Consider the following 14,843-nt stretch of genomic DNA (forward strand, 5'->3'; position numbering starts at 1 on the left):
TATTATTATTATTATTAACACCATCAGGTCTGAGCTCCCCAAAGTCACCTCTCCCCCTTTCATCCCCCACCCTGAACCCCTCTTCTGCTCTCCCATCCTTCCCAGCAGTATCTTCATAGGAAATCTCCTCCCTCCTCTCAAGTGCCACCCCCTTGACATGAGCTTCAGATCCATTCCCTCCCACTTCATAAAAACTCTAACCCCTTCCCTCCTCTCCTCCTTAACTTCCATCTTTAACCATTCACTCTCCAATGACTTCTTCCCCTCTGCCTTCAAACACGCCCACGTCTCCCCATCCTAAAAAAAAACCTCCCTTGACCCCACCGCCCCCTCCAGTTATTGCCCCATCTCCCTCCTACCCTTCCTTTCCAAACATCTGGAGCGAGTTGCCTACACTCACTGCCTCAAATTCCTCAACTCCAACTCTCTCCTGGACCCCCTCCAATCCTGCTTCCATCCCCTCCACTCCGCTGAAACTGCCCTCTCAAAAGTCACCAATTATCTCCTTCTTGCCAAATCCAATGGCTCCTACTCTATCTTAATCCTCCTCGACCTCTGGACCACCCCCTTCTCCTCAACACGCTACCCAACCTTGGCTTCACAGACTCCGTCCTCTCCTGGTTCTCCTCTTATCTCTCTGGCCATTCATTCTCAGCTTCCTTCACGGGCTCCTCCTCCCTTTCTCATCCCCTAACTGTAGGGGTTCCTCAAGGGTCAGTTTTTGGTCCCCTTCTGTTCTCCATCTACACTCACTCCCTTGGTGAACTCATTCACTCCCACAGCTTCAACTATCATCTCTACGCATATGACACTCAAATCTACATCTCCTCCCCTGTTCTTTCTCCCTCCCTCCAGGCTCAAATCTCCTCTTGTCTTCAAGACATCTCCACCTGGATGTCCTCCCGCCACCTAAACCTCAACGTGTCCAAGACTGAGCTCCTTATCTTCCCTCCCAAACCCTGTCCTTTCCCTGACTTTCCCGTCACTATGGATGGCACTACCATCCTTCCCGTCTCAGAAGCCCACAGCCTTGGTGTCATCCTTGGAGGAGAGGAGGATTAGAAACAGCGTGGCTCAGTGGAAAGAGCCCGGGCTTTGGAGTCAGAGTTCATGGGTTCTAATCCCGGCTCCACCAATTGTCAGCTGTGTGACTTTGGGCAAGTCACTTAATTTCTCTGTGCCTCATTTACCTCACCTATAAAATGGGGATTAAGACTGTGAGCCCCCTGTGGGACAACCTGATCACCTTGTAATCTCCCCAGCTCTTAGAACAGTGCTTTGCACATAGTAAGCACTTTATAAATGCCATTATTATTATTGCTATTATTATTATCCTTGACTCCAATCTCTCATTCACCCCACATATCCAATCTGTCACCAAAACGTGGCGGTCTCACCTTCACAACATCGCCAAGATCCACCCTTTCCTCTCCATCCAAACCGCTGCCACATAAGTACAATAACTCATCCTATCCCGACTGGATTACTGCATCAGTCTCCTTTCTGATCTCCCAACCTCCTGTCTCTCCCCGCTTCAGGCTATACTACACTCTGCTGCCCGGATTCTCTACAGAAACATTCAGGGCATGTCACCCCCCTCCTCAAAAATCTCCAATGGTTGCCTCCTTATCAAGCAAAAACTCCCCACTATTGACTTCAAAGCTCTCCATCACCTTGTCCCTTCTTACCTCACCTCTCTTCTTTCCTTCTCCATCCCAGCCTGCACACTCTGCTCCTCTGGTGCCGCTAACCTCCTCACTGGGCCTCGTTCTTGCCTGTACCACCTTCGACTGCTGGCCCATGTCCTACCTCTGGCCTGGAATGCCCTTCCTCCTCAAATCCACCAAACTAGCACACTTCCCCCCTTCAAAGCCCTACTGAAAGCTCATCTCCTCCAGGAGGCCTTCCCAGACTAAGCCTCCCTTTTCTTCCACTCCCCCTCCCCTCCCCATCACCCTGACTCACTCCCTCTTCTCTATCCCCCTCCCCATAGCACTAGTGTATGTATGTGCATATTTATAATACTATCTATTTTTATTAATGATGTGTATATATCTGCAATTCTATTTATTTATAATGATGCTACTGATGCCTGTTAACTTATCTTGATGTCTGTTCATTCGTTCATTCAATCGTATTTATTGAGCGCTTACTGTGTGCAGAGCACTGTACTAAGCGCTTGGGAAGTACAAGTTGGCAGTTGTACAAGTTGTACATGTACAGTTGTTTCCCCCCTTCCAGACTTTGAGTCTACTCTGGGCAGTTATTGAGATATAGAGATATTTGTTGCTGAATTGCACTTCACAAGCACTTAATACAGTGCTCTGCACATAGTAAGCACTCAATAAATACGATTGAATGAATGAAGGAATTGGGGGAATAATGCCCATGGAAAATCCAAGCAGAAGCAGACAGAGCTAGAAACACAAAAGGATACTTCAAGCATCAAACTAGAGATATCTGAACTGGAGGGAAGTTCAGTTGCGTGGAGTTCATAATCGTTAGGCTTTATTGAGCACCTATTGCAGACATTCAATCAACCGGTGATATTTATTGAGTGTTTACAGTGTGCAGAGCACTGTACTAAGTGCTTGAGAGAAGACAATACAATAGAATTAGCAGACAAGATCCCTGCCCTCATGGAGCTTACAATCTAGAGAAGAACACATTAAAATAAATTACAGGTTGCTAGTTAACCTAATAAAAGGATGTGTGCTTAAGGGGTTTGGACTGAAGCCCACAAGCTACATGGGAAGAAGGGGGAATAGGGAATTGTCAGGGAAGACTTCCTGGAGGAGACGTGATTTTAGGAGGGCTTTGAAAGGTGAGGAGAGCTGTGGTCTGTCCGATATGAAGTGGGTGGGCATTCCAGGCCTGAGGGAGGATGTGGACGAGGAGTGCAGCGCCTGGAACCAATCAGAGAAAAGATACAGTTTCTGCCCTCGAGGGGCTTCCACTCTGATGAGGCGACTGGAAGTCAGTGACTTTGGAATTTCCCTCCGCAATGATTGACTCATGGTCAGTGGACTTTGGGACACTCAAACTCCCAAGAGCCATTTGGAGGTCCCTGATTGGAATATTCCCGTAGCCGAAGACACGCTCCCTCCTCCTCTTCCAACTCTCCGGCCTCCCACCCCCGGCTCCGTCCCACCGGGCAGCCACCCCACAGGTCCACTACTTCCGACAGGAATTTTGCTCCGAGAGACTCAGCCCGCTTCCCAGAGCTGGGGTCCAAGCCGGTCCGGCCCACCCTGCCTCACTGACACCTCGGAGTCGGGCTTTATTGGGCCCCTGTCCGTTTCTTCAGTTCTCCGCTCTGACGGTGACTCCCAATGTGGGAGGCCTGAGCTGTGGGCCATTCCCCTCCCTCGCCCAGAAGCCAAGGAGGCGGACGCATAGTGGCCGGTTGGCTGTGATCTCCGCCGGGAAACATTCCGCCCGCCCTGCCGTTGGATGGTCAGTTCATCTCTGCAGAACTGGCCCTGAGACTGTCTATCAAAGGGGACCCAAGAGCCCGCCTCAGAGCCAACGCTTCAAGATAAGCTGAAGTGAGCAGAATCCGTTCCGGAAAAATTAGCGTCGGGACCTGGGAAGGATGATGTACGTTGGGATCAGAGGGATGGAGAGCGGGAGCGATGTGGGAAGGGATGGAGGGGAGGATGGAGGGAAGGATGGAAAGGGGACCGGTGGGAATGGATGAGTTCTTCTTGGCCTACAGAAATGGTCACTGGTTGTTCAGAACAACATCCCGTCCTTTGGAGCGTATTCCATGGGTCTCTTCTGCTCTTGCCTCTTTTTGTATCTCAGGTGCTGGAAAGCCACGATGATCCAAATACTGGCTCCATCCAGCAGCAGGACAAGCAGCATCAGCCAATAGGAATAGCCGTACTTGTGAGTTGTTTCTCCATAACTCCAGATCGGGTAAACCTTTCTGGCCAGGGCCACAGACGAGTCGTTGATTTGCGTGTTCACCGCGAAGAGTATCATGGACAGAGTGATAAAGAGCGCTGAAAAAGAAGAAATATAGAACGGATGTGATAGGCAGACCAGAAATGAGCCTGGGCCCGGGAGCAGGGGGGACCTGGGTTCTAATCCCGGATTCGCCATTCGTCTGCTGGGTGACCCTGTCTTGTCTTATGCCGTTGAGTCTAGAGTGCGACGCCATGGACACATCTCTTCCAGAAGGCCCCGCTCTCCATCTGCCATCGTTCTGGTAGTGGATCCACAGAGTTTTCTTGGGAAAAATCCAGAAGTGGTTTACCATCTCCTCCTTCCCCGCAGTAAACTCGAATCGCTACCCTTGACTCTCTCCTGTGCTGCTGCTGCCCAGCACGGGTGAGTTGTGACTCGTAGTAGATTGCCTTCCACTCACTAGCCACTGCCCAAGCTAGAAATGGAAAGGGTAGGCCTCTGCTTCACTCTCCCTCCCATAATCGAGACTGGTAGATCCCTGGAAACTCTCCAAGTGCGACCCTGAGAGGAAGGGTGACCTTGGGCAAATCATTTAACTTCCCTGGAGCTCAGTTTCCTCAGCTGACTCCCACATAATAATAATAATAATAATGATGGCATTTATTAAGCGCTATGTGCAAAGCACTGTTCTAAGCACCAGGGTGGTTACGAGGTGACCAGGTTGTCCTACAGGGGATTCACAGTCTTAATCCCCATTTTACAGATGAGGTAACTGAGGCCCAGAGAAGTGAAGTGACTTGCCCAAAGTCACACAGCTGGCAATTGGCAGAGCCGGGATTTGAACCCATGACCTCTGACTCCAAATCAATCAATCAATCAATCAATCATATTTATTGAGCGCTTACTGTGTGCAGAGCACTGTACTAAGTGCTTGGGAAGTACAAGTTGGCAACATATAGAGACGGTCCCTACCCAACAGTGGGCTCACAGTCTAAAAGGGGGAGACAGAGAACAAAACCAAACGTACTAACAAAATAAAATAAATAGAATAGATATGTACAAGTAAAATGAATAAATAAATAGAGTAATAAATACGTATAAACATATATACATATATACAGGTGCTGTGGGGAAGGGAAGAAGGTAAGATGGGGGGATGGAGAGGGGGACGAGGGGGAGAGGAAGGAAGGGGCTAAGCCCATGCTCTTTCCACTGAACCACGCTGCTTCTCATAGTCAGCCCTGAACAAATACCATTAAATAAAATAGAGACTGTTGCTTACTGGGATATCCACATAGCTCTTAGAAAGTTCATAATTAGTTAAGTAAGAGCTTTAAAAGGCTCTTGGGGTGGATACAAGCTAATGAGGTTGGACACAGTCCATGTCCCACGTGGGACTCACAGTCTTAATCCTCATTTTTTAGATGAGGGAACCGAGGCATGGAGAAATGAAATGACTTGCCCAAGGTCACACAGCAGACAAGTGGCGGAGCTGGGATTTGAAGCCAGGGCTTTTCTGAATCCCAGACCTGGTCTCTATCCTCTAGGCCACACTGCTTTTCTCCCTTAATTGGGTGATTCTTATTCCTGGAAAAGCAGCCTCTTCTGCAGGCAGTTATTTTGCCGGCTTCCCAGGTGGGATCTCTAGGAGTTGAAGAAATGACATTTAGCCATTCTCGAGGCCGTCGTCGCCCTCTGACACCAAACTACAACACCGACAGTACGGTCCAGTGGATAGAGCACGGAATGGGGAGCCAAGGGGCCTGGGTTCGGATCCAAGCTCTGCCACTGGGCTTCTGTGTTCCCTTGGGTGAGTCGTTTCATCTCTCTGGGCCTCAGTTTCCTCAAATGATCACTGGGGATAAGAGAGTGCCCTTCCTTAGCTCTTAGATTCTGAACCCCATGTGGCTCAGGATCTCAGTCCTACCTGATTATCTTGTATCTACCCCAGTGCTTAACACAGTGTTGGGCCCAGAGTAAGCACTGAATAAACACCCCAGCTAATGCCCACCCAACTCGACTTCCATTTACCTCATCTGTAAAATGGGGATTGAGACTGTGCACCCCACATAGGCCAGGGATTGTTGTCCAACCCGATTTGCTTCTACCCACTCCAGCGCTTAGTACATGGGAAGCTTCTTCTTCTTCCCCTAGACTGTGAGCCCGTTGTTGGGCAGTGACCGTCTTTATATGTTGCCAACCTGTACTTCCCAAGTGCTTAGTACAGTGCTCTGCACACAGTAAGTGCTCAATAAACACGATTGAATGAATGAATGAAGCAGCATGGCGTAGTGGCTAGAGTACGGTCCTGAGAGTCAGCAGTTCATGGGTTCTAATCCCGGTTCCACCACTTGTCTGCTGTGTGGCCTTGGGCAAATCACTTCACTTCTCTGTGCCTCAGTTACCTCATCTGTAAAATGAGGATTAAGACTGTGAACCCCATGCGGGACAGGGACTGTGTTCATCCCGATTGAGTTGTATGCACCCCAGCGCTTAGTACAATGTCTGGCACATAGTAAGTGCTTAACAAATACCATCATTATTATGATCATTATTGTTATTATTACAATGCTTGCCATATAATAATAATAATAACAATGGTATTTGTTAAGCACTTACTATGTGCAAAGCACTGTTCTAAGCGTTGGGAAGGTTACAAAGTGATCAGGTTGTCCCACATGGGGCTCACAGTCTTCATCCCCATTTTACTGATGAGGTCACTGAGGCCCAGAGAAGTGAAGTGACTTGCCCAAAGTCACACAGCTGATAATTGGTGGAGCCAGGATTTAAACCCATGACCTCTGACTCCAAAGCCCGGGCTCTTTCCATTGAGCCATGCTGCTTCAATCACTTCACTTCTCTTTGCCTCAGTTACCTCATCTGTAAATGGGGATTAAGACTGTGAGGCCCATGCGGGACAGGGACTGTGTCCAACCCGATTGGGTTGTATCCACCCCAGTGCTTAGTACAATGTCTGGCACATAGTAAGGGTTTAACAAGTTCCATCATTATTATTATCATTATTATTATTATTATTACAGTGCTTCACATATAATAAGTGCTTAACAAACACCACAATTATTATTTAAGAACTTGGACCCCAAGAAAGTGTGTCTGGACTCTACCCCAGTGGTTGGCTCTGGTAGGCGGGTGAGGAATTCATTCTTTCAGTCATATTTATTGAGCACTTACTGTGTGCAGAACACTGTACTAAGCGCTTGGGGGGACAATAAGATCCGGGAGGACGCAAGCCACGAGGCCGCATCACTGGGGAAAAGACGGCCGAGGAGGGCCCAGGCCGAAGAGAAGCAGCGTGGCTCAGTGGAAAGAGCACGGACTTTGGAGTCAGTGGTCAGGGGTTCAAATCCCGGCTGTGTGACTTTGGGCAAGTCACTTCACTTCTCCGGACCTCAGTTCCCTCATCTGTAAAATGGGGATTGACTGTGAGCCCCTTGTGGGACAACCTGATCACCTTGTAACCTCCCCAGCGCTTAGAACAGTGCTTTGCACTTAGTAAGCGCCTAGTAAATGCCATCGTCGTCATCATCATCATCATCAAAGCGTATTTCCCTCACGAACCCAACTGAGGGTTGGGTTCTCTATATGTTCATTCTCTATATGTTGCAAACTTGTACTTCCCAAGCGCTTAGTACAGTGCTCTGCACACAGTAAGTGCTCAATAAATACGATTGATGATGAGGGACCCATCCGAGGTCAAAACTGGCTGACCTTCCCGCTTCTTCACAGACAACAGCACCTGTATATATATATATATATATATATATATATATATATATATATATACATACATACATACGTACAAACAAATGTAACAAATAAATACATACAAACATATATATATATATATGTTTGTATGTATTTATTACTCTTATTTGTACATATTTATTTTATTTATTTTATTTTGTTAATATGCTTTGTTTTGTTCTCTGTCTTCCCCTTCTAGACTGTGAGCCCGCTGTTGAGTAGGGACCGGCTCTATATGTTGCCAACTTGGACTTCCCAAGCGCTTAGTCCAGTGCTCTGCACACAGTAAGCGCTCAATAAATACGATTGAATGAATGAATGAATGAATAAAACAACAAACAGACGCATTCCCTGCCCACAGCGAGCTTACAGTCTAGAGGGATCTGCACGGCTTTGAGGACAGAGAAGAGAAGCAGACGTTCCCAACCTCATCCCCACTCTTCATCCCGTTCCTCCGGTCCCTACTGACCGTTGAGGCCATTGGAGGCGTACACGCCGGACGGTCCCAGGAAGGTCTGCGCGGGATTGCTCACGGAATTGTAGAAGGTGAGTCCGGTGCTGAAGAGGGAGCAGAGCAGGCCGAGGACCAGGAAGAGGATGACAAAGGAGTGGACGGTGTGGAGAGCCGAGCCCTTCAGCTGGGAGAGCACTGCAACGGAAACACACGGAGAACCACCGGGCAGCCCCCCGGACCGCCTCGCTCACACTGCAATCAATCAATCAATCAATCAATCGTATTTATTGAGCGCTTACTATGTGCAGAGCACTGTACTAAGCGCTTGGGAAGTACAAATTGGCAACACATAGAGACGGTCCCTACCCAACAGTGGGCTCACAGTCTAAAAGGGGGAGACAGAGAACAGAACCAAACATACTAACAAAATAAAATAAATAGAATAGATAGATACAAGTAAAATAAATAAATGAATGGAGTAATAAATATGTACAAACATATATACATATATACAGGTGCTGTGGGGAAGGGAAGGAGGTAAGATGGGAGGATGGAGAGGGGGACGAGGGGGAGAGGAAGGAAGGGGCTCAGTCTGGGAAGGCCTCCTGGAGGAGGTGAGCTCTCAGCAGGGCCTTGAAGGGAGGAAGAGAGCTAGCTTGGCGGAGGGGCAGAGGGATTGGGGGCATTCCAGGCCCGGGGGATGACGTCGGCGGGACGTCTGCAGGCCCAGACCCGGCCGTCCGCATCTGCCGGGTGAGAAGCAGCCTCGTTTAATGGACGGAGCCGGGCCTCGGAGTGGGAAGGACCTGAGTTCTAATCCCCGCTCCACCACATGTCTGCTGTGTGACCTTGAGCAAGTCACTTCACTTCTCTGGGCTTCAGTTACCTCATCTGTAAAATGGGGATTTGGAAGGGGAGCCCCACGTGGGACAGGGGCTCTGTCCAACCTGATTGAGTTGGAAACTCGTTTGGTCTATCTCCGTCTGTCTGTGGCGAGAGAGAGAGAGTGTGTTTGTGTGTCTTCAAGGCCCTACTGAGAGCTCACCTCCTCCAGGAGGCCTTCCCACTGTCTCCCCCTTTTAAACTGTGAGCCCACTGTTGGGTAGGGACTGTCTCTATATGTTGCCAACTTGTACTTCCCAAGCGCTTAGTACAGTGCTCTGCACATAGTAAGCGCTCAATAAATATGATTAATTGATTCCCAGACTGAGTCCCTTCCTTCCTCTCCCCCTCATCCCCCCTCCATCCCCCCATCTTACCTCCTTCCCTTCCCCACAGCACCTGTATATATGTATATATGGTTGTACATATTTATTACTCTATTTATTTTACCTGTACATATCTATTCTATTCATTTTATTTTGTTAGTATGTTTGGTTTTGTTCTCTGTCTCCCCCTTTTAGACTGTGAGCCCACTGTTGGGTAGGGACTGTCTCTATATGTTGCCAACTTGTACTTCCCAAGCGCTTAGTACGGTGCTCTGCACACAGTAAGTCCTCAATAAATACAATTGATTGATCTACCTCAGCACTTAGAATAGTGCTTGGAACACAGTAAGTAATAATACTATTAGTAATGTTTGTTAAGCGCTTACTATTTTCCAATCATTGTTCTAAGTGCTGGGGTAAGTACAAGGTTGTCAGATAAGACACAGTCCCTGTCTCACATGGGGCTCACAATAATAATAATAATAATGGCATTTATTAAGCACTTACTATGTGCAAAGCACTGTTCTAAGCACCGGGGAGGCTACAAGGTGACCAGGTTGTCCCACGGGGGGCTCACAGTCTTAATCCCCATTTTACAGATGAGATAACTGAGGTCCAGAGAAGTTAAGTGACTTGCCCAAAGCGACACAGCTGACAGGTGGCAGAGCTGTGATTTGAACCCCTGACCTCTGACTCCAAAGCCCGTGCTCTTTCCGCTGAGCCACGCTGCTTCACAACAATAATAATAATAATGATGGCATGTATTAAGCGCTTACTATGTGCAAAGCACTGTTCTAAGAGCCGGGGAGGTTTCAAGGTGACCAGGTTGTCCCACGTGGGGCTCACAGTCTTCATCCCCATTTTACAGATGAGGGAACTGAGGCCCAGAGAAGTGAAGTGATTTGCCCAAAGTCACCCAGCTGACAAGTGGCGGAGCCGGGATTTGAACCCACGACCTCTGACTCCAAAGCCCGGGCTCTTTTCCACTGAGCCACACTGCTTCTCTATGGTACAACAAGTACCATAATTACTATTATTATTAATTATTATCCACAGCCGGGGCATCCAGACCAGCCACGTCCAAGCCGGCACCATCCAGACCCAGGGCGACCAGACTGTCGGCGTCCAGACCAGTGGCGTCCAGCTCTGCGGCATCCAGACTGGGGCATCCCAGACTGGGAAGCTGCATGGCCTAGTGAGTAGAGGATGGGCCTGGGAGACAAAAGGATGCGCGTTCTAATCTCGGCTCCTCCACTTGTCTGCTGGGTGACCTTGGGCATGCCACTTCACTTCTCTGGACCTCAGTTCCCTCATCTGTAAAATGGGGATGAAGACTTTGAGCCCCACGTGGGACAGGGACTGTGTCCAACCTGATGACCTTTTAGACTGTGAGCCCACTGTTGGGTAGGGACTGTCTCTATATGTTGCCAGTTTGTACTTCCTAAGCGCTTAGTACAGTGCTCTGCACATAGTAAGTGCTCAATAAATACGATTGATGATGATGATGATGATGATGATAATATTGTATCTATCCTAGCCCTTAGAACAGTGCTTGACACATAGTCAGCGCTTAACAAATACTATTATTATTATTATCCATACCCTGCAGTGTCCAGACCAGTGGCATCCAGACTGGGGAATTCATTCATTCATTCATTCATTCAATCGTATTTATTGAGCACTTATTGTGTGCAGAGCACTGTACTAAGTGCTTGGGAAGTACAAGTTGGCAACATATAGAGACGGGCCCTACCCAACAACGGGCTTGCGGTCTAGAAATTCAGACACAGGCATCCAGGCCTGCATTGTCCAGACATCCAGATGCATGGCATTCAGACCTGCGGTCTGTATATATGTATATATGTTTGTACATATTTATTACTCGATTTATTTATTTATTTATTTTACTTGTACATATCTATTCTATTTATTTTATTTTGTTAGTATATTTGGTTTTGTTCTGTCTCCCCCTTTTAGACTGTGAGCCCACTGTTGGGTAGGGACTGTCTCTATATGTTGCCAACTTGTACTTCCCAAGCGCTTAGTCCAGTGCTCTGCACACAGTAAGCGCTCAATAAATACGATTGATTGATTGCGGTGTCCAGACCCGTGGCATCCAGACTTGGGCATCCAAACCTGTGGCATCCAGAGCCAGGGCATCCAGAACTGCAGTGCCCAGCCCTGCAGTGCCCAGACTGAGGGCATCCAGACTTACAGCATCCAGACCTGGGGTGTCCAATAATAATAATAATAATAATGATGGTATTTGTTAAGCGCTTACTATGTGCAAAGCACTGTTCTAATCGCTGGGGGGATACAAGGTGATCAGGTTGTCCCACGTGGGGCTCACAATCTTAATCCCTATTTTACAGATGAGGTAACTGAGGCCCAGAGAAGTGAAGTGACTTGCCCAAAGTCACCCACCTGACAGTTGGCGGAGCCGGGATTTGAACCCATGACCTCTGACTCCAAAGCCCGGGCTCTTTCCACTGAGCCACCCACAGTGTTGAGAACCAGGGCATCCAGGCTTGTGGTATCCAAATCCAGAGCATCCAGATGGATGGCAATCAGGCCTGTGATGTCCAGCCTGGGGCGTCCAGCCCTGCGGCATCCAAAACCAGGGCCTCCAGAGCTGCAGTGTCCAGCCCTGCAGTGCCCATTCTCCGGGCATCCAGACTCACAATCAATCAATCAATCAATCAATCAATCACCTCCTCCAGGAGGCCTTCACCTCCTCCAGGAGGCCTTCCCAGACTGAGCCCCTTCCTTCCTCTCCCCCTCGTCCCCCTCTCCATCCCCCCATCTTACCTCCTTCCCTTCCCCACAGCACCTGTATATATGTATATATGTTTGTACATATTTATTACTCTATTTATTTATTTATTTATTTTACTTGTACATATCTATTCTATTTATTTTATTTTGTTAGTATGTTTGGTTTTGTTCTCTGTCTCCCCCTTTTAGACTGTGAGCCCAATGTTGGGTAGGGACTGTCTCTATATGTTGCCAATTTGTACTTCCCAAGCGCTTAGTACAGTGCTCTGCACATAGTAAGTGCTCAACAAATACGATTGATGATGATGATGATGATTTATTGAGCGCTTACTGTGTGCAGAGCACTGTACTAAGCGCTTGGGAAGTACAAGTTGGCAGAATATAGAGACGGTCCCTACCCAACAGTGGGCTCACAGTCTAGAAGAAAATAAATGAGGCACAGAGAAGTGAAGTGACTTGCCCTAAGTCACACAGCTGACCATTGGCAGAGCTGGGATTTGAACCCATGACCTCCGACTCCAAAGCCCGTGCTCTTTCCACTGAGCTACGCTGCTTCTCACAGCATCTAGATATGTGGTGTCCAGACCCATAGCACCCAGACAGGGACATCCAGTACTGTACTCAAACTTTTAATTAATCAATCAATCAATAGTATTTATTGAGCCCTTACTATGTGCAGAGCACTGTACTAAGTGCTTGTGAGAGTATAATAGAAAAGCAGCATGGCTTAGTGGAAAGAGCACAGGCCTGGGATTCAGAGGTCATGGGTTGTAATCCCGGCTCCTCCGCTTCTCAGCTGTGTGAACTTGGGCAAGTCACTTAACTTCTCTGTGCGTCAGTTACCTCATCTGTAAAATGGGGATGAAGACTGTGAGCCCCAGGTGGGACAACCTGATCACCTTGTATCTATCCCAGTGCTTAGAACAGTGCTTTCATTCATTCAATTGTATTGAGTGCTTACTGTGTGCAGAGCACTGTACTAAGCGCTTGGGAAGCACAAGTCGGCAACATATAGAGATGGTCCCTACCCAACAATGGGCTCACAGTCTAAAACATGTAGACAGGTGACAAAATTGTCAGAACAAATACTTAACAAATACCAACATTATTATTATTATTATTAGTATTATTATTATTATATAACAGATTTGGTAGACATGTTCCCTCCCCACAAGGAGCTTAGTATTTTTATATCCACCCCTCGCCGAGCCCCCCAACTCTTCTAGACTGTGAGCCCACTGTTGGGTAGGGACTGTCTCTATTTGTTGCCAACTTGTACTTCCCAAGTGCTTAGTACAGTGCTCTGCACACAGTAAGCGCTCAGTAAATATGATTGATTGATTGATTGATAATTTATATATCCATCTCTAATTTATTTCAATGTCAGTCTCCCCCTCTAGACTGTAAGGTCCTTGCGGGCAGAGAATTCATTCATTCAGTCAGTCAGTCTTATTTATTGAATGCTTACTGTGTGCAGGACTCTGTACTAAGCGTTTGGAAAGTATAATTCCGCAGCGCGTTCTCACAGATATTAATCGGTCATATTTATTGAGGGTTTACTGTGTGCAGAGCACTGTACTAAACTCTGAAGGCTAAGAGCTTAGTACAGTGTTCTGCACACTGTAAGCGCTGTGTTTGTGACTGTTTGATTGATGGCCCCGTTCAGCAGTTCAGGGATTCAATCCTATTTGAATGTGATAAGGGATAAGGATTAGGGATAAAGGATTAGGGATAAAATCTGGGAACAAGGAACCAAGATTAGGAAGCGGAACCGTGAACCAGGAACATGGAACCAGGATTGAGGTGATGCTCACCTGAACTCAGCTATGCTCGGTGGGACTCAAGAAGTGAATGAGACTCAAACAGCTCTTTGGGGGAGAGCTGCCATTGGGAAATTGAAATACTAATATTAATAATAATAAATAATAATATTTGTTAAGCCATTCATATGTGCCAAGCACTGTAATAACAATAATAATAATGATGGCATTTGTTAAGCGCTTACTATGTGCAGAGCACTGTCCTGCACTGTCCTAAGCGCTGGGGGAAGAATAACAGGTGATCAGGTGGGGATCACACGTGGGGATCACAGTCTTAATCCCCATTTTACAGATGAGGGAACTGAGGCTCAGAGAAGTTAAATGATTTGCCCAAAGTCACACAGCTGACAAGTGGCAGAGCTGGGATTCGAACCCACGAACTCTGACTCCAAAGCCTGCTAGCTGCCTTTTTCCTCTCCTTCTCCCCATCCCCCCCGCCCTACCTCCTTCCCCTCCCTACAGCACTTGTATATATATATATTTCTACAGATTTATTACTCTATTTATTTTACTTGTGCATATTTACTATTTATTTTCTTAATGATGTACATATAGCTATAATTCAATTTGTTCTGACGATTTTGACACCTGTCTCCACGTTTTGTTTTGTTGTTCGTCTTCCCCTTCTAGACTGTGAGCCCGTTGTTGGGTAGGGACCGCCTCTATCTGTTGCTGACCTGTACTTCCCAAGCGCTTAGTACAGTGCTCTGCACACAGTAAGCGCTCAATAAATACGATTGAATGAATGAATGAATACAAGATCAGCAGATACGCACAGTCCCTGTCCCACACAGTGTTCACAGTATGAGAGGGAGGGAGAGCAGAGATCTTATCCCCAGTTTGCAGGTGAGGAAACCGAAGCCCAGAGAAGTGAAGTGACTGGTCCAAGGTCACACAGCAGGGAGGTTT

General features: G+C 47.5%; 1 protein-coding gene and 1 non-coding gene across 2 annotated transcripts in view; both read right to left on the bottom strand.

Annotated features, from left to right (window-relative positions):
* Positions 1-2,622: 2,622 nt before the first annotated feature.
* The window catches only part of CLRN3 (clarin 3), a 33,985-nt gene continuing 21,764 nt past the window's right edge, over positions 2,623-14,843 (bottom strand). The window contains exons 2-3 of the mRNA XM_038743954.1: positions 8,147-8,326; positions 2,623-4,007 (exon numbers count right to left, since the gene is read on the bottom strand). Coding sequence (XP_038599882.1) covers positions 3,736-4,007; positions 8,147-8,326 — 452 coding nt within the window. The 3' untranslated portion in view covers positions 2,623-3,735. The remainder of the gene's footprint in view (positions 4,008-8,146; positions 8,327-14,843) is intronic.
* LOC119926403 lies at positions 4,346-4,483 on the bottom strand. The gene has a single exon (XR_005450282.1). It is a non-coding gene; the product is annotated as a small nucleolar RNA SNORA7 (small nucleolar RNA).

Source organism: Tachyglossus aculeatus, chromosome 3 (assembly GCF_015852505.1).
Source record: "Tachyglossus aculeatus isolate mTacAcu1 chromosome 3, mTacAcu1.pri, whole genome shotgun sequence".
NCBI lineage: Eukaryota > Metazoa > Chordata > Mammalia > Monotremata > Tachyglossidae > Tachyglossus > Tachyglossus aculeatus.